General features: G+C 42.6%; 1 protein-coding gene across 1 annotated transcript in view; it reads right to left on the bottom strand.

Annotated features, from left to right (window-relative positions):
• Positions 1 to 2,491: 2,491 nt before the first annotated feature.
• NCOR1 (nuclear receptor corepressor 1) overlaps positions 2,492 to 20,027 on the bottom strand; it is a 154,578-nt gene continuing 137,042 nt past the window's right edge. Inside the window, exons 35-49 of the mRNA XM_075594170.1 lie at positions 19,674 to 19,901; positions 17,858 to 18,067; positions 17,265 to 17,414; positions 16,725 to 16,910; positions 14,924 to 15,080; positions 13,390 to 13,886; positions 11,808 to 11,933; positions 11,145 to 11,296; positions 10,344 to 10,561; positions 10,093 to 10,227; positions 8,622 to 8,764; positions 6,526 to 6,579; positions 5,174 to 5,377; positions 4,460 to 4,642; positions 2,492 to 3,768 (exon numbers count right to left, since the gene is read on the bottom strand). Coding sequence (XP_075450285.1) covers positions 3,581 to 3,768; positions 4,460 to 4,642; positions 5,174 to 5,377; positions 6,526 to 6,579; positions 8,622 to 8,764; positions 10,093 to 10,227; positions 10,344 to 10,561; positions 11,145 to 11,296; positions 11,808 to 11,933; positions 13,390 to 13,886; positions 14,924 to 15,080; positions 16,725 to 16,910; positions 17,265 to 17,414; positions 17,858 to 18,067; positions 19,674 to 19,901 — 2,831 coding nt within the window. The 3' untranslated portion in view covers positions 2,492 to 3,580. The remainder of the gene's footprint in view (positions 3,769 to 4,459; positions 4,643 to 5,173; positions 5,378 to 6,525; positions 6,580 to 8,621; positions 8,765 to 10,092; positions 10,228 to 10,343; positions 10,562 to 11,144; positions 11,297 to 11,807; positions 11,934 to 13,389; positions 13,887 to 14,923; positions 15,081 to 16,724; positions 16,911 to 17,264; positions 17,415 to 17,857; positions 18,068 to 19,673; positions 19,902 to 20,027) is intronic.

Genomic DNA, 20,027 nt, shown 5'->3' with positions numbered 1-20,027 from the left:
TTGCAGTATATTTGTCTAACTCTAACAAGGCTCCAATCAGAGCAGCCTGTTGCAGAAAGAGGCCAGAATTTTGAGCAGAATACATCCAAGTGTATTCCACTGACCTCCCTGCCATTGCTTTGCAAAAAAAGATGTCAGCAACCTTTTCCCACTTATCCTGGAAGTCCTGGAATTGGGAAACTTTGTATTCCAATATCTTTAATCTCATTTCCAAGAGTCCTGATTTTCAACATGGTTATGGTTTGTTTAAAGACTCCTTTTGGTTTAATCACCTTTAAAAAGGGTCTCCTTTAGCAATATATTGGAGAAGCAACAAACTGGGAACATTCGGTCATGTATGGGGTGGTAACATAATGGACTACAGAACGCTGCTGCATTCCAGTTGCAGGGAACGGGCTAGAGTTCAAAGATGGGTAATAGCAAAAGTCACAATAGCAGCATATTTAGTCCCCGGAAAAAAAGATTAAATCATACTTCTGCAATGTCAATAAATGAAAGACCATATCACAATGAAGTATGTGATCAGAATGAAAAGAGGAGTGTACAGACAGGAAAAGATGGACTATAACAATAATTAGCCTTTCTTGATTTCTGCGGGGATTTGTACGGTTTTAAACTTTGGGTAGATCTGTGAATATATTTTAGTTTCCATCCAGGTTAAATTATAGATGCTCTACTGATAGAAATCACAAGTGTTATACAGTACTCACTGAGTGCGTTCCCAAAAGCCGATCTGGACCAAGTGCTGCTTTAAATACTAAATCCCCACAGCGCTTTTCACCAACCTCTGCCAAGTACCAATGTAGTAGGGATACATTGAAATGGGCGTTATTTTATTTGGACAGGGTTGGTATATGTTACAACTGGATGATTTGTAACCACATTACTTCCTACTTAATTAACTCGACAAAAATAATGTTGGGAATACTTGGGCACAAATCAAATACAGTATGCTAGATTTTTTTTATTAGTTTACTGCTACTTGTGAAACTTTGTGTTTAAACCAAATGCCTTTCAGGTTCAAATCTTTTTGCCTAATTTCACCAAATTCTGTTACAGACTACAAAAGTAGAAAGGGGTATATATTATTTAGATACTTGGTAATCTAAATTACCAGAGGCCAGAATAACCCAAACTATGAACAGTTCATAGCACTGAACTATGCTCTGCTCATTATTATAGGGAAATAATTGATCTGATAACATTTCTTTAAAGGAGCCATTCATATTTGGGATCCATGCACTTGCAAAATCCTGCAGTTTGTGAATTTAGGGAGTAAGAGCCATGCTACAGACTTGATCTGTAGTCACATAGAGGCGGCTTTAATGATAGATCTATTCCTATATTGCTTAAAGAATATATGCAACCACCGTCTTATCCCCTACTTCACAGGGGAGCAATAACACTGTATTCTACTACAGACTATCGGTGTGGGACAGGAAACAGAGGGACAGACAGAATAAAAAAAGGAAACGGGGAGAAAAAAAGGCTATAAAGGACTATTCACGTCCACTATATTTTTGGAGTAGATAGAAGTCATTTTCCAAAAACATTCATTGTTGTTTAATTGCACTTGGCCCTGATGTAAAAATACCAATAAACAAGTTCAATGAGCTTGTTCCCTTCTATTGAACACACAGATACCCAACAAGCTCCGAGAAACCCTAAACATTACCTCATAATATATATATATATATATATATATATATATATATATATATATATGTGTGTGTGTCAAAGGGAGTGCTAGTGGGCGTGGCTAAATGTATACAACAAAAAAGAAACAAAGATGCCCAAAGCTACTTCCAATGTGACAAAAATACAGTGCAATACCTATATATTCTCTTGAAAAAGGGTCAATTAGTTTAACCCTTGGGCCAAAGCGTCTTAAGCCAACTGCCACTTCAAGGCATGACCGTTAGCAGGTCCTAACACTAACCGAGTTAAAATTCTTATTTACCTGTATAATTACAGGAAGAATGATCTTTTATTAACTTTGTGCAGATGGTCTCAGCTGTTTTTGGGAGGTTAGTGGTCCCGCCCCCCCAAGGTTTAAGCTCGCCCCTCCCCACTTTCCAAGTTGGCAGATCCGTTTCATTTTTCTGGGTTACGACAGATCCAATGTAGATCATTCTTCCTGTAATTATACAGGTAAATAAGAATTTTAACTCAGTTAGTTAGGAGCTGCTAACGGTCATGCCTTGAAGTGGCAGCAGGCTTAAGACACTTTGGCTAAAGGGTTAAACTAAATTATCCCTTTTCAAGAGAATACAGTATATAGGTATTGCACTGTGTATTTTTGTCACTTTGGAAGCAGCTTTGGGCATCTTTGTTTGTTTTTTGTTGTGTCCCTTCTATTGAAGCATGTAGCACATGAAAGAGAAAATGTTGAATTATTCCTATTTAAACCCCCCCCCCCCAACAAAAAAAAACAAAAAAACCTTAAAATGATAATTCACAGGACAGAATAATTGAATAATGAGATGAAATATTGTTCTGCAGGAAACCAGTTTTATTACAATTCATGTATAGAATTAAATGAAGCTGTGAGAAAAAGGATCTACAGTACCAACTTGCCATTCTGATGATTGGTGCCAATCCTGCCTATACACATCTATTATTTTCCCTGGGGGATATATTCCTGCAAAGGATAAAAACACCCAGAACCTAAATTCACAGACAGAATTTTGCAATGGTCATTGCTAGTGCAGCAAAGCTTCGTTCACATGGTAGATAGGACACAGGGAATATTAAAATCCCCCTTCCATTCAGGAGCAATGAGGCAAACTCCTAGGAAAGCTTGGGGTTGTATTGTGACATTGGTTTTCAAAGCATTATTTTACCAAGGCGTAAGAATGAAAAGCAGAACGGTAATGTTAAAATAGTTCCACCGGAGCATCTCCTGGCTTCGCCTCACCACTTCTCCGTGTCCAAATTGATAAAATTGATTCAGTGTAGATGAGAAGAGCTTGCTTCTTTTTTCCCCCACTCTTGTTGGAACTGGGGACATTGGCCCTAAATTTCATCCAGGCCTGTCCTTTTAAGGTGCAGGGTATTAAAAATCGTTAGATGAGGGACTGTCATCTAGGAAGCAGGGATCATTTGAACACTTGAGGAAAAAAAAATTAACAAAAAAAAAAAAAAATAGAAAAATGTTCCTCGGGAGCAGAGGCGTTGATTTAAACATACATATACCAGATACTAGAGCAACAACAAAAATAAAATAAACCACTGCAAATATTTACAGAAGAATGATTTAAAGACATTAGGGGTTTCTTTACAAATAGTTGTAAATTGGTAGTTGTCCACTTATCTCTTTAAAACTTCTTTATATATTGTGTGTCGAACATTAGCTCCTTATTAATTACATTCTGCTAACGGCTTGCCTGGGCAAAGCAGATCAATTCTCATATTTATTATAATTTTTACACGGCTCTAAAATCCCCATTTGAAGGTGTCCCCTCTTTCCTACTCGGCCTGTGGATCTCTTTCGGAAAAGTCTTTCAGGCTGTGAGTTGAGGTGTTGCTGCTGGATCCCATAGACATATAAGACCGCAGTGTTTGCAACTTCCAATGTGTTTCAGTCGTCGCTGTCCGAGAGAGTTTCATACTGTGAGGACAGGAGAGGTGCAGGCTCCCGCTCCCATATCCTGCCCTGCTGGTGTGCTGAGCCCTGCGTCATTGAGGGTGGTGCGCATGACATGGAGGATGGAGGGGTACTGCTCAGCATTCCCATGGTAAGGGGATTATATGGGAACTGGGTGGACCCTGGAGGATAGAAGAAACAAAATATGCATTCACTGAAATTCCAAAGGCCCATCATACCAAAGCATAGATGAAAAACATTCATTCGCAAGTTGTTGACAACAGGGTTTACATGATCATCAACCTTTGTCCACTTTGATTCTATGCAAGGTGGAGTAAAAAATACCTTACATTTAACCTTACAAGAACATTGCCAAAGAGCAAAAAAGGACGAGAGCTTTGATGTGTATCTTTTGGTGCCCAAATCTAGGGGTGTTGTGTTAGCCAAACTACTAAGGTTGTGTGTACATTTTTCTTCTACACTTGTGCTGGCTATGATAATTTTTATACTGGTCCAATAAAACCGTATTGCATATTTTATGAGTCATTAAGCTATTCATACTGTACCACACGTTGTCAGATGGTCATCATAAAACCAGGGGCTTTATATCCCAATTTTTCTTAAATATATTTTGTAACGGTCCAACCTGCAAATCTTATAGTTTCGTCATAGGATAAAATATGGCTTTTATCCCTATTTTTTTCAACACAATATACTAGTGGAGCATTTGCATCTTTGTCATAAGTTATAGTTGATACGGTTTATAAGAACCATCTCCCGTATAACTTAATTATTCAAAAAGACGTTTTTCAAGATCATACTCAGCATGGGGATATTTGTTCCATGAAGTGGCCTGGAGATTTAAGCTCTCACCTGTGGAAGAAGGTCGGTCTTCCCAGGCCCACGAGGAAGCCTGCCGGTAATCTCCCTCTGAATGAACAGAGGAGACAGAAGATGGCCGCTCAGCTGCCATGTATGCTTGACTGCCAGGCACAGGAGACTTCGTTTTGCGACTGCCCGATTTGCTTACCAGCTTTTGCTTGGTGGTTCCTCCACCTGTAACATGGAGAACTTTATATAGAAGGTACTCTGAAAGGGCTGTCTTAAAACAAATAATACATTGTTACAGCAGGATAGCCCTGCATGAATTACAAATAATTGTGGGCCCTTTCAATACACAATACTGAATAGATTGATGACCGCCATATGTTACCCAACGGGGGAACAAGTGAAGCACCCTGGGGCAAGTGTAAATGTGCTGGGCAATTGTGCTGACTATCACACGTAGAGAAAGTAGAGAAAATATAGAAATAGCTCACTATCTTGAACAGATTATTGTACTTCACAAAAATTACTACAAATCCTCTGTAAACTGGTCTTTATTATGGAATCAAAATCCATAACAATTTGTTCTCTGTACTACCGTACAAAGTTTTACTTTGCACCTCCCAATCAGACTTCCTCTCCTGCAGAAGCATACACTTTATCTCATTTGTCTGCTTAGTTTTCTTCACTTTTGAAACCATGAAATTAATTAAAAGTATTGGAGTAAATGGTGATGGCAACCAATGTTAACTAAATGACAACCTGAGTTTGGTGAAGGGTTGGCTTCTTCTCTGCGCGCCTCGCTGTTAGATGACCCTGCAGAGCTGCCTTGTGCTCCTCCCATCAGAACTCCATGGTCCTCTGGTTTGTCATCAAAGTTTCCCATTAGAGCTTTGCGGATAATGTCCTCCAGTCCAAGATTACTTGCTGGATCAGCAAAGGAATGACCCCGACCACTCATGGAACCTGTGAAAGGGGAAAGCATATAAAAAATAAAAAAAAAGGGGGTGAATGTGACCATAGCTGGATAGTTTGAATACAGGCTAAGAGAGGCGAAACCAATAAAACATGAGAATTAATTTGAAAGGGCGAGACCTTTGAGGTCGGTGGATATGTCATAGACATACTATAAATCATAGAAAGGGCAGTCATACAGAAAGACAAGTTAACGTGTCAACATTTGCATCAAATCTCTTGTTAAATAATGTACCATCTTTGATGCAGAGCTTGAATTAATGGGTGCAATAACATTAACTTAAAACTCACGTATTAAATGAGCCATCCCAATAGCCCAGACTAATGGATACTGTCCCCCACCCACAGTCGCTCCTACCAACCATTGTGGCCAAGCACTGCCATTTACAGCACTTATTCCCTCACCTGCTGTCTCTGTAAATCTCCCAACATGCCACTTAGATTATAAACTCTCAGGGGCAGGGATTTCCTTTCCTATTGTCAGATTTTGTGTGCTGCACTTAGTGCATTATACATTTCCTGTACTGTCTTTTTGTAAAGTGCTGAGCACATTGTCGTCGCTATCTTTATTTATATACTGTATACACACAGAACACTGGCTACGCCTGTATGTCTTGCCAGTGTTATTTCCGAGTTGTACCCTTCTTCAGATTGTACATGGGTGCCTGAAAGTTAATATAGAACTGTAACTATATGAAAAGTGAAAGAGTAAACTTCTCTGAGAAGCATGCTCTCTTTATTTTGTTCATGCAAATCCCCCGAAGAACACTTCCATTTTCCTCTTGAATGGACAGCCCTGTGTAAGAATCAGTACATTTTTTGTATACATGTGTATGTATATATGTGAATTGTTTCGAGTCATCTAAGTTTTAGAAAAAACATTGATGCCCCCAATATTTAGTGCAGCTGACTAGAACAACAATGACCCAAAAGGAAGACCTTGCATTACGGGGCACGGTAGATGTGTACCACATTCAACATGGCAGACTAGCTGAGCATACGAGTGCAAGATATCTTAACCCATGTGTGCCCTAGGCACAACCCTGTATGTACTGTGTGTTGCAGGCTACTCTGGCACCCAAGCGCTGAAGGTGTATTTATGTCCCCAGGAGCAGAAGCTCTGGATGACACTGTCTTACCCGAGGTAGTGACGGCTGGCAGATTAAAGATCTCCGTTCCTGGTTGAGCAGCTGCTGCAATAAAGGATTCCAATTTGAATTACTCAAACTTAGGTTCAATTCGGCTAAGAGCCTTTAGACTGCCAGACTAAACATGTTATTGATAAAGGGGTAAATACTGAGCAGAACGGAGCCAAGCCGGCTCTCCCAGCCCAGAGCATAGCTGCACTGAAGGGGAGCGCAGCACAATTATTTCATTTAGCACTTTAGGGGACTGCATAACACAATATATTTATCATTGAACCGTGATTGAATAACTGAAATGGGCTTGATGGCAGGAAAGTAACCGGCAAAAACAAGGCACGCAAAACAGTTTAAGCATGGAGCTGAAAAGGTGCGGCTCGTTTGTTGTTTTTATACCAAACTTCAGGTCTGCTTGAATGAACTTTTAAAAGGAGCAGTTCAACCTAGCGGGCCTCAAATAATCTGCAGTGTTTGCATCAGTAATTTTGAGAACATGAACAATGTACCAAATAAAGTGATAAAAAATGTTGCGTCATTTTATAGGTTAGGAAAATCAGCCCGGAGCTCGACAAAACCCATACCATATATTTCCATCAACGCTAACCTCTAAAAACAAGACCATTATCCTTTGCAAACAAATCATCCACATTTTTCACGGCATGGTCAGGAATTATTTTCTAGTCCCGTGTGTACATTTTCATTCAAATGGAACCAGAATTTATGTTGAATCCATGATCAAGCAGATACATGTATTGATTATTTACATTTTTGTACAAAGTTCTAATGCCCGTATTGATCCTGGAGGAGTGTAGGGTAAATTGTTATGCCCTTTAATGAACCAACAAATGGATTCTTTATAGAAATAACTGTGTATTTTAGAAGTGTTTGAAATCACTGCACACAAAGCAGAGACGTGGAGTTTCAAAAGCTCCATACACATTCCAAACAGTATCACTATCCAAGATAAAGCTATAATTCTGTTCTATAAATGTTAAAATTATTCAAGTGCGACATGATAAAAAGTACAGCACAGGTAATGCTTTGGTAGGAATGAACTCCAGAAAATAAATGGGTACTGGAGTTAATTTCAATGTATGATACAATTCAGTGACTACAAAATTCATCAAGAGCTTTTAGCTATTAAACCAATTATTTTCCGCTGGATTTATATTTTATAAGTAAATAGGTCACCGGTACAAAAGGTTCATAGCGATCACAACATTCTGCACAGAATACTTATTCTAGATGCACATTCTATTTAGAGTACTTTAAAGTAAAGAAAGACAAATCACAGTAGCTCAGCGTATTGTGCTAGTGCAGTGGTTCACAACCTTTTTTTACACTGCTCCCGATGCTACAAAATATATTTCACACCAAGGTCTCAGATATAGTGGGCGCATGTGCGACAGATTGTACGGCGTCGCACGCGCGATCCGAGGCCTTGAGCTCCACGCGACGGGGAAACAAAAAATGTTGTCTCGTAAAAAATCTGCCGCACAGTCGCGCGCTCTATGGCCTGCCTCATTGAGGTGTGGCCTTTTGTTCGCGCCTCGCGTGCGGTATGGACATGGCATCAGGTGCACTTTTGGGGCCATACTAAGTGCGGAGTCTCCACACGGGCTCAAAAACCCCTTATACTGCCTGGGATTCAACATGAAAAAAAGTTTCGCCCAACTCCATGGAGACACCTCACGAACCCCGTGCTGGGAATAACTGTTCTAGTGTGTATAGCACAATTGAAGTATTTGAAGAAATATTAAAACTCCAATACTGCTGCCGAATGAAGGGGTTAGTACAGGGGTGCGCCAACTGGGGAATGCGGGGGGTGGGGGGGGAGGGCTCGGCGGTTACAGAGGTACTGCGTGCTTCCCGAAAGCATTTAAATGAAATTTCGGGGGAGCGGCGAAAGCCCCTTTAACTTCACTTACTTTGGCTAAGATGGCTTCTGGCGACGTGTCGCCATGGCAACGTGACATCAGAACGCCGGGGCCAAGGTAAGGAGGGGGTGAGCTGGCTGGGGACGCAGGGGGAAAAAAGCATGCGCACCCTGTGTTGGAAAATAGACACTGGAAAAAGACAGAAGTCCCACTTACCCATGTCAGAGTCACCGCCACCAGAAGAGTTTAACTTACGAAACATCTCCTGCTTCTTGAACATCACCATTGGGTTGGTATTTTCCAGCTTGGTGAAGAAGGCAGGCAGATAATTTATATTTCCAGGAGAACGAGAGTCATTTCTGCAGAGTGAGAAACCATGGGTAGATCAATAAATATGTACTAACCAATACAAAATGTGCGAGAGAAGCAAAAATATGGGTTGAAGAAACAACATTGGAGCAAATAAATACAAGACTTCTGAAACACAGCGGAAAGGAGGTTTGCAGATAAAGCATGAGATGCATCGGCAGAGCAGAATGTGAGAAATAACGCTCTGGATTAACAGGTGGCTATTCTTATTAGAGTTAATTATTCAGTGACACTCACTATTTCTACATTGTACTCATACAGTACTCTGTGGTTTACAAAACAGCATTTCATACCACAGAAAAGTGTAAGGGGAACAGTGTAAATTTGAATTGCACTTCCCTGGCAAGACCCCATTCATTGTCAGCTTCTACACATCAATGTGAGGGTGGAGAAAAGATCTTTCCTCCTGTTTTTAGCATGCAGAGCAACAGAATCCAGAGTAACAAATCCAATTAGCAATCGAATTGAAGTAACCTTGTATCTATCCTCCTCCGCACAACATGCAGAATATATGCATTTTAATTACTAAGCTTTTTTGCTCCATGGTGACCGACTTGTGCTAGCGTATAAACATGACAAACTCCATTTACAAGCGAGATTAAAATAGAACTAGTAATAGAACCGGTTTGCCGTGTCCTTGAGGACAGCACTGCATGCTTAAATATTAAAGTCAAAATAACTACCAACAGGAACTTCAACTTGGAAAAAAGTCAATATCACTTCTGTATGTATGTATGTATGTATGTATGTATGTATGTATGTATGTATGTATGTCTTTATTTGTATAGCGCCATAAAATGTACATAGCGCTTCACAGTAGTAATACATGTCATATAAATAACAAATATAAATAACAGATCATGGGAATAAGTGCTTCAGACATACTGTAAAAGTAACATTAAGGAAGGAGTCCCTGCTCCGAGGAGCTTACAATCTAATTGGTAGGTAGGGAGAACGTACAGAGACAGTAGGAGGGAATACTAGTAAGTGCGTCTGCAGGGGGCCAAGCTTTGTGTCATGTGTCCATGATTATCCAGTGCTACTCATATGCTTCTTTAAGCAGATGTGTCTTAAGGTGGGTCTTAAAGGTGGATAGCGAGGGGGCTAGTCGGGTATTGAGGGGAAGGGCATTCCAGAGGTGTGGGGCAGAAAGTGAGAAAGGTTTAAGGCGGGAGAGAGCTTTAGATACAAAGGGGGTAGAAAGAAGACATCCTTGAGAAGAACGCAAGAGTCGTGATTGTTTAACAACACAGGAAAAGGGAGCAATGTTAAGGGGACGTCCTGTGGGACTAGCACCTGCAATGTATTTTTTAGTTACCTCGGTTCAGCAGGCTCCGGTCTTTGGGAAAGTAACGGCATATTGTCTTGTTTTGCATGTTGGACAGGGACTTGAGGGGGTGATATAGGCTCATATGGTTCAGAGATGTGACCCCGGTCTGGGGACTTTCCAGGCCTGGATTGACGACACAAGATTGTTTCAACGCAACAGCAATAGTGTGGATTAACAAGATCAAGAAATCGTGAAATTGTAAAACCACACACATTTCCCTAACACACGTGACTCATTACCTTCCCCTTGGCTTCTCAGGGGCGTTTTCAGGCGATACCCTGGCCGCTTGCCGCTGGTGGTGCACAGGCTGTGTATGAGATTCAGGGCTAAACCTGTTGGAGGTTTTCGATCGGATGGGTGCGGATGAGGGGGCGGTGCTCTGGAATGTAGATGTGGGGGGCTGCTGAGAAGCCTGAGTGGCTGCCTGATTCCTGGCGAAGTCTTGGGTTATAATTTGCTGAGGAAGGGAGATTTTGCCCATTATAACATTGACAAAAAGGTGTAAATCAGGGCACTTTCCTTTGTATAAAACCACCATTTCATCAAATAAAGCTCGCTTTATAGTATTGTTTCCAGTCTATTTTTCCATACAATATCTATTTACCATTAGGTTCAAATTGAGAGAAACAGATTAGGATGCACATCACAAGTCTGGAATTAAGTGTGGGTTCGATTGCAGATGTTCACATATTTAGATTTAATAGTTGGTTAACCCTTAAAAAGCACAATTACTTTGCTGCACAGTAATAACTCACTATTGCAATAGCTATGAAGATAGAAATAATTTTCCAAAAATAGTTTATAATGGGGTATACTTTCCTAAAACCAAAGGGAACTAATGTCAAATACATGTTTAGAAAGGTAAAAAAAAAAGTTACAACTGGCTACTTTGAGGTCTTTTAACCAACTTTGACAAATATTTTCAAATAGATTTTTTTTTTTTAAAGTTAGTTTGTAAATACCCACTGGCTAATCCCCAACTACCCCTTTCTGTTAAATATTAATATTAACTTTAATATGGAGGAAGATCAGAAACTTACACATATGTGATCCGCTAATGTGATCAGCCTGTGAGTTCGTGGCACGTGGCTGACACCTTCGGCCTGGGAGGGTTGCGGCTGTTGTGGAGAGGGAGATTCTAGCTGTGCTCGGTATCGATTAGCTTGTCCTTCATATTGCCTGTTGCCCTCATCTGTACCCGAAGACAAGAGTAGCCCGTCATATAACACATTGAATCCTTAAACCCGCTCGAAGCAAGATGCCCAACTTGGATGGACTGAATTTACCCTTCAACTATAACAGATGTCTTCACACACAGAAGGGTGATAACCTTTAGACACCAGTTATGAAATGCACCGAAGTATACCAAGTGAAGGCAGGATATGCAGTCCAAGTACAGTCCAATAACTTTCTGCATGATAGCCATCAATGGCAAGTGCCAACATGCTTTAATAAATAAACCTGCATGTTTGAGCACATCTCAGAAGACGACTTTGATTTAGCCCAATTGGCAGACTTCGGGTTACGGTCAGTCAGGAAGCAGGCATACTGCACAACTCTCCCAGACTCACCACTTCCTGATGCTCATTAGAAACATTTATTGTTCTTAAACCAGATCTCCATTATTTCCCTTTTAAATCCCGCTAATAAAAAGTCACAGCAAATGGTGATCGCAGAGTATTTTGGCCCCAAAGGGCACTCACGTTCAGGCTGGCTTGATTTGGGCAGCTCCTGTGGGTAAAACTCTTTTTCCTGCACCTGCACTGGTGAATTTGCTGGGCTGATCACCTCTATGGTCTCTCTGGGAGCTTCAAAGCGGTGGGAAGATACTGCAAATGTCACATTATAAAGAAGTCTCAATAAATATAAACAACATTGGAGATCAATACACTAGACATGAAATTATGTGACAGACTTTCAAATTCTGTGCACGCTTATTTAAATGGTATTACCATGACCGTTTCAAAGACCATATTTGCATTATTAGCGTTATGCTTGGTCTTATACACACAAGGGGAATAAGATTAAGGTTACAACATCTAACCCTTCCTCTTCCCCCCTCAGTTTCAGATACCAGTCAAGGAATCCTAAAAAGGTTATTCTTCCCTTGCTTTAGACTTAAATGGGCAGCAACTCTCTCCCCATACTTTTTTGTTTTTAATAGATGGGAAGCAGAGGATCCCTAGATCTAAACTACATTAATTTCAGATACCTACTGGGGAAAGTACCTCTAGGTACTTAATTCACTGCGTCATGTCGGCCAATAGGAAGCCGCAATGGATGATGTGGCGGATTCTTATTGGCCTGTGAAATGCAGGAGATTTATACATCATTTTCCCCTGAAGATGCAACTGACACCCCTTCAACGTTAAGTATCTGTGTAACCAGAGGGTCCCTGGAGCTGAAACGGACACGGTTCAGCTTCAGACCCCCTGGTTTCCACCCATGGTAAAATAAATAAAAATAAGGAGTATTGGGAACTGCTTCTTTAAAGTTTCCTGAAAATGTAACCGGTGCACCACAAAGATTTGCGAAGGTGAGTGCAACTTTATTTGCAATGCGGTTCAAGACACAAACCAGTAGTAGAGCACACGAAGCACAGCGTTCAGTTACCACATTCATGTATATGTAATTAAAGTGAGATCACAATGATCTCATTCTGTTCTCTTCAACACAGTGATTTTTCAATGCTCATTGCATCTTCGACATAGATAATGAAAAGTTGATGTAAAAGCATTTTGCAAGGGTTTGCTGTTCTTTAATAAGCTCTCTTTAGAATTCTGCACTGTGTTATTGGAGTTAAACCCCATCACTGCTTGAGCTGCCTGCAATATAATTCAAAGCTTACTATCCAAAGTAGTGTGGTGAATGGTCCTGTGAAGACGCCATGTGAAGTCACACCCTCTCAGTGTTAGGATATAGCTGCTAAACAGGTTACCAATTACAGTTTCATAAGCTGGCAAGAGATCCAAGCAAATATAAGGGTAACCGGTGCAGCCATTCCCATATCCCTTTTACCCATCACAAGTCAAACTGATGGATTTGCATGTAAAAAAAAAAAGTATATATATATATATATATATATATATATATATATATATATATATATATATATATATATATATATATATATATATATATGCCTGATATATATATATATATATATATAAAAATGCCAGACGAGCAGGCCCATCCATGCAACATGCAGACCCTTGGTCCCCGATTCCCCTACACTACAGGAGTAACCGGTATACATAAAATAGGGAGGTCAGAAATCACTCATACAGCTGCTGGAGGAATCTGAACTTTGCGAGCTCCGCTCTCGAGGATCTTTGTCGGAGGCAATCTGCTGAGTGATTATGACGTCAATAAAGTTGGCTGCAGTGATAGTGGTCTTCCCTCGTGTCCTCAGCTCCTCCATGTAGCGTGCCTTGGTGTGCACTGCTTTGTCTTTGCCTGCCTCAGAATATGCTGCAGGGGCCGGCTGGCTCTGTGTCTTGCTGCTGGAGAAACTGGACGAGGCATAGGGGCTTTGCACCAGCCTGCGCTCAGACTCCAGCTGTTGCTGTTGCTGCTGTTGCTGCTGTTGCTCCATTGCTGCGCGACGGGCCATGTTCTCTTCTGATCGTGCCGACTCATGTTTGCTCTCCTTTGCCTTGCCAACTTCCATTTGAGGAGCAGAAGCCGCTGCGTCTACTAAGGCAGCTAGCGCGTCTGCAGCAGTGCTGTAACGGGAGGCAGGTATCCCCTGTGTAATAGAGGGGCATCCAGGAGTGAGAGGCCTGAGGGAAGAATACAATATATATTTGAGACAGTGTGGTGATAATACAAGAATATTTACAGATGATTAAAACAAGTATTAGTTACATGCAGAAGGAACAGTGCCACCGCCTTGGTCACACACTTAGATAAGTGTTGGCATGAGTAAAGCGAAACAAAATGATGGTTGTCTGAACTGAAACCACTAGAGTGCTTTATTTGAACAATAAATGTTCTGCTGGTCCGACGCGCTCACACAGTTAGATATGTGCCGTAAACTGTACTAAGCAGTGCTATTCCATAATAATAGAAACGAAACAAACATTACAAGATCACAAATACCTCATAAAAGCAAATATGTTCGCACAGAAGGCTCATATAGAAAGGCTTGCCGTTTTAGAAATGTAACATTTAATAAGATTGATCTGCTGTTTAAAAAAAAGTATGTTTGTGACGTCAGCTTCTGAAAGAGGGGATTCAAAAATATCTACAATATATATTTGAAGGCGTCTCTACAAATGTGCTGATGCTCTGAGTTAGATGTCTGACTGATATCTATACTTATGATGTACTTACTCATAACACCTCCATTAGGATTTAAAACTGCTGGGTCCTATTGATTTCCCAGTTCTAGGACAGCATCATTTTATATACAACACGCCTGTAAACATTATAACAAAACTTAACTTTCACAAGCCATACCTATTGTCTTCTCTCTCCATCATGCAGCACAGTCTATTTGTAACCAACATGGTTAACGTCAGGATATGGATTGCCCTGCGAGGGGCAGCGCCCACTAACAACTTATTATCGTGGGCAGCAATTTCACAACGGCTCGGAATAAATTGTCTCCATATAGTGCCTGCCAGTGTATGCTACACCACATATTACAATCAAGACGAAATCTGACCTGTCCAGGCCCTTGACTTAGCAATTACTTGTGATCGTGCACAAAATTGGCTTGAGAATTATTATGCGACGTGTCTTTTTTTCTGCTATAATGTCAATGTGAGCGCTAAACATTTTCATCCATGTATCCTGCATTATGAGGAATACTTACATGATCCTTAGCTGGGATGGATCCAAAGGAGTGATGACACTTTTGCCATTGGTCCCCTGGAAAATACTTGGCCTTTGTTGTATGATGTTCTCCTGTTGTCGGACGGATGGTGATGGGGAGCGAAAATATCCGTGACTACCCGGCCTGCCAGGCTGCTCTGTGATTTTACAAAGAGAGAGTCTCGTCAGTAAGAGACAAACAAAGGCACTCTATCAGTCTACAGCTACAGGAGAGGAGGCAATAGCAACACCAACAAAAGTAAGTAACATATGGAGAACATAAATTCAAGTTTGAGGTTTCCCCTCTGCCTGGTGGTAAAAATGAGGATAAGATCAAGTGGTTTTATCACAGGAGAGGCAAAAAAGGAGGCTATAAAGCAGGCCTGCACAACATACAGCCCGCGGGCCGCATGCGGCCCACCGGGACACCCGGTGCAGCCCGTGACTGACCCCCTGCAACCCTCCCCTTTAACCCCTCCCTTCACTGGTAAGGACAGAAGGAGCGCGCTCCAGCAGTGACTGTGACCGCGCTCCCCCCCCCCCCCCCGCTCCAGCAGGGTGACGCGCTCTTGCAGTGTAGCGCGACCCGGAACTTCTGGGTCTGCTGCTAGAGCGCGAATCCCTTGCGCTTCCCTGCCGCCACCACCATCGTCAGGTAAGGGCTGCTGACATGGGAGGAGGAGGGGGGGGCTGCTGACATGGGAGGAGCTGCTGACATGGGAGGAGGAGGGGGGGGCTGCTGACATGGGAAGAGGAGGGGGGGCTGCTGACATGGGAAGAGGAGGGGGGGCTGCTGACATGGGAGGAGGAGGGGGGTGGGCTGCTGACATGGGAGATGGGGGGGGCTGCTGACGTGGGAGGAGAAGGAGGGGGCTGCTGACATGGGAGGAGGAGGGGGGGGGGCTGCTGACATGGGAGGAGGAGGGGGGGCTGCTGACATGAGAGGAGGAGGGGGGGGGCTGCTGACATGGGAGGAGGAGGGGGGACTGCTGACATGGGAGGAGGGGGGGGGGCTGCTGACATGGGGGGAGATGGGGGGGCTGCTGACATATGGGGGGGCTGTTGAAATGGAATGGGCTGGGGGGGCTGCTGACATATGGGGGGGCTGTTGAAATGGAATGGGCTGGGGGGGGCTGCTGACATATGGGGGGGGGCTGCTGACATATGGGGGGGCTGCTGAAATGGAATGGGCTGGGGGGCTGATATGGGCTGTGGGGGGCTGCTGATATGGGCGGTGGGGGGCTGCTGATATGGGCTGTTGAAATGGGGTGGGGGGGCTGCTGAAATGGGGTGGGGGGCTGCTGAAATGGGGTGGGGGGGCTGCTGAAATGGGGTGGGGGGAGTGAGGTGCTGAAATGGGGTGGGGGGAGTGATGATGATGATGATGATGATGCAGATGATTTTACCCGTACGGCCCAAATCTTTTTTCCTTGGAGCAGTTCGGCCCTTCTCACTGTACAAGTTGTGCAGGCCTGCTGTAGAGCATCAGTCTTAAGTGATTTTATCACATGCACCTAAATTTCATAGGTTTGAATTTTTTTTGCCCTCAATCTAGCACTCATTTTGCAAAAAGTATGGGTTTGATATTTTTTGTGTGGCAGATACATTGTGAGGGCAAACCCGGTAAAAGACTAAGCCAAAACTTTTGACATTCTTTGACGTGTTGGAGATCAGACCAAGGACTGTATCATATTTTTATTTAGTAACCGTCACAAATACATGGAGCTCATATACTATATGGCAAGTGCAACACACATTCATTGTGTGATCAATTTACTCTGAGAGGCGTTTCTGCTGCTTACCAGGCCGCAGGTAATGTTCACTTTGTGCAGCTGCGGCGGCGGAAGCAGCAGCCACAGCTAATCTCTCCCGCTCTCTCTCGCGCTGCTCCCGCTCTCTCTCGCGCTGCTCCTTCTCCCGCTCTCTTTCACGCTCCCTCTCCCGTTCAGCACTGGCAGAGGCTGCGGCGGCCAGGTGCGTTGGATGCCCTAAAAAAAGGGAGCGAAGTTTAAACAAACGTGAATTATATTTTACAAATCATATTTTTCATCAGCTTTGTCTAACAGATCAGATTTGTTTTTAAAATACACCTGAAGTACTATTTATCCTTTGGAGAACCTGTGAGCCTCCTGTACACTAATCCACAGATGTTTTTTAATCCCTTCAGTGCATTGGAAGAGGTGTAATGCAATGCACGGCTGCTCATACCAGCACCAAGTGGTTTATTTGTGGTGAACTGAACTAAACTGGGGTTCCCCTAAATATATGGGGCCTGGGGTAATGGTGCCCCCCTCTGCCTCCATTCCCAATACAGCCAATGTCCACAATCAGCTGTGCCCTACCTGGAGACATGGAAGCGGGATTGTAAGGTCTAGAAGGGAAAGCCAGTTGCGTTCCAGGGATGTATGTGATTCTGTCCATAGGTGGTGTACTTGTTCCTCCAGGATGAGGGACCAAGATAGTAGGAGGCATATTGGTTAGGTCAATAATTCCTGTTTCAAAACAAATACACCCCACCCAATGAGTTCACAGTATCAATAAATCCCAAGAAAAAAAGACTAGAAACGGCTTCTTAAAGACACATGTACTGCTGAGAACTTCATTATTTCAACGCCCAAGAAGGATTACGATTTAAACGCTAGCAGCCTTTAAACGATAAAATTAAATGGCTCCAAGAGTAAAACTCACGTTGAAAAAAAAAGTGTGATTACAAATATGGGGACCCAAAAAAAAAAAAAAAAAAGAAGGTGATAAATGTTAAAAGAAAATAAATCAAAATAAAAACAACGCCGCCACATGCTATAACAAACATCCAGTTACTATTTGGTTAGCTAGAAGTTATATTACTTCTCATTTTAGATGATTACTGACAGGGAAGAATCACCTCAATAATAACATTTTTAAAAATCTTCAGAAAATACAATAACTGACGCACCTCGAGTTCCTGGATACGGCATAGTTAGTCCCTGTTCCCTAGGGGAAAGTCCTCTGGCTACGTCCGGCCTTAAATTAACCTGCATCTGCTGTGAGGTGATGTAGTCGTTTAAGATGGTCTGCCGTGTGTTCTCCATGGCATACAGCTGGTACTGGCTCGGATAGCCAGGTGTGGGCGAGAGCTGCCTTTGAAACAAGTATGCTGCAGCAGCTGAGGAAAGAAAGGTTAGAGCAGGAGGAGTATTAAGCCGCGTCCATAGTGCAGTATACGGCACGAGCTCCATAGCTTGCGCCGAAACAAACACTAGGATGCCAATGCATATGCGCATAGTGCAAGCTAGCGCATGCGCATAGTGCAAGCTAGCGCATGCGCATGCACATGCACTACAGGGAGAGCGGTGCTTCGCAATACAAGTTTGTATTTCAAGTGTGACGCCGGGTCACGGAGGAGCGCGGAAGCTTGCGCGTTCTACTATGGATGCGGCCTTAGGCCTGGAGTATACCAAGTGCTGCAAGGCGGCAGAGCTATTCTGTGACGTCACCCAGCGCTGCCACCGAGCAGCATCTTGATTATATCGAGGAGGGAGAGCAGAGGAGGCGTGGCCGTGAGAGGTTCACCCTCATTGGCTGAACCACTCACATGACACGGCTGTCGCGAGAAAAAAAAAATCTCAATCTCCTCCCCAGCCGTCCGCCTTGAGGTACGGAGCGCCGCGATTGTTGCTTGTAGTATAAGCAATTTGATTAGATCTAAGGTAATTGTTTTGGCGCTGCGCATTTTGGGGTATAATTACAGCCTTAGAGTAATTTACATCTTTAAGTGGGAGCTTTTAGTGAGCAGGTGGGCTGGCCATGCTTAGTAGCTTCAAATTCTGTTGGCTTTTGTCGTAGATGTACTTTTAAAAGGGCACTCCCGTCAGGGAACCAAAATTAATGCTAGCAATGTTTAAGGGTTTAAATATAGGTTTAAATATAGGTGATTACCACAATTTTATTAATAAAGATATTAATTTATATTAATAAAGGTATTATTTCCAATGGTAATAAAATGCTTTGGAAGGTTTTCAAAATCTTAACCTGATCTCTTAATATTAAAACAGTTTGCGTCATCTTAAATGCGCATTGGGGATAGGGCTTAGTATTGTATTGGGGGATGGGGGTTATTGAGTTTGGGGGGGAAGAGGTGGGGGTTGGGGTGTAAGAGAGCAGGGAAAGGATGAGAGATGGGGGGGCTACATACACGCAGACATATGTGTCCATGAAGGTTGAAACATGTTTGTGAGTGGGTTTAATGGCTTTGCATCTCATCCCAGCCTCTGTCTAAAAGCTGTGTTTAAAACAGCATGCATTGGCTTGAGGATTTGCTTGTGTAATACGAGCTTGAGACAAAAGGTGGCACTGAGTGCTCATTTGCATGTCATTTCCCAGAATCCCTTGCTGTAGTGGAAGCGCTGTATGCTGGGCGATAATGGGGAAAGACAGGGTTGCAGACCTTTATAAGACATGCAAATGAACATACAGTAATATTTACAGTTGCTTTATGCTTTACTGTGGAGGGTTTTTGTCACTTTTTTTACCCACCATAACATATATATATATATATATATATATATATATATATATATATATATATATATATATATATACATACATACCCCGGTTTAAGGACTCTCACTTTAAGTACACTCGCGAGCTAGGACATATCGCCCAATACAATGCAAACGGCAGGTCACGCATGCGCCTGTCAGCAATTGTATAATTGTATAAATGCTGCAAATGAATGTTACAGTTCATCAAAACACATTGTAGTCACATACCAGGATCCAAAGTCCTGTGGAACTGCAGAGTAGGATCTAGATGATGTGGTAGATGAGCTCTGTAAACGTCTCCAGGTGCAGCACCCCGGTGGTGTGGGTCAAAGGGACTATGTGCTGTGGAAGGGTCCACACCAGGGACTGGGGACTTGACCACTATGTTCTCTCTCAGTGTGGGGGTCAATGTGCTTTTTCGCTCATGACTGGAAGACTTCCCTGGTGTCAGCCCACCTGAAAATAAAAGGATAGCACTCAGAGGAACTGGTGGTACGTCTTGGATCCATAAAACTAAAATAATTGCAACCGGTTAACGGTCAGGGACTATATGCAGCATTGCCGGTTCTTACACACACCTGT

The sequence above is a fragment of the Ascaphus truei genome, chromosome 3 (assembly GCF_040206685.1).
Source record: "Ascaphus truei isolate aAscTru1 chromosome 3, aAscTru1.hap1, whole genome shotgun sequence".
NCBI classification, from domain to species: domain Eukaryota; kingdom Metazoa; phylum Chordata; class Amphibia; order Anura; family Ascaphidae; genus Ascaphus; species Ascaphus truei.
Note: the sequence above shows the minus strand (reverse complement) of the source record. Positions and strands in the feature narration are given on the sequence as shown.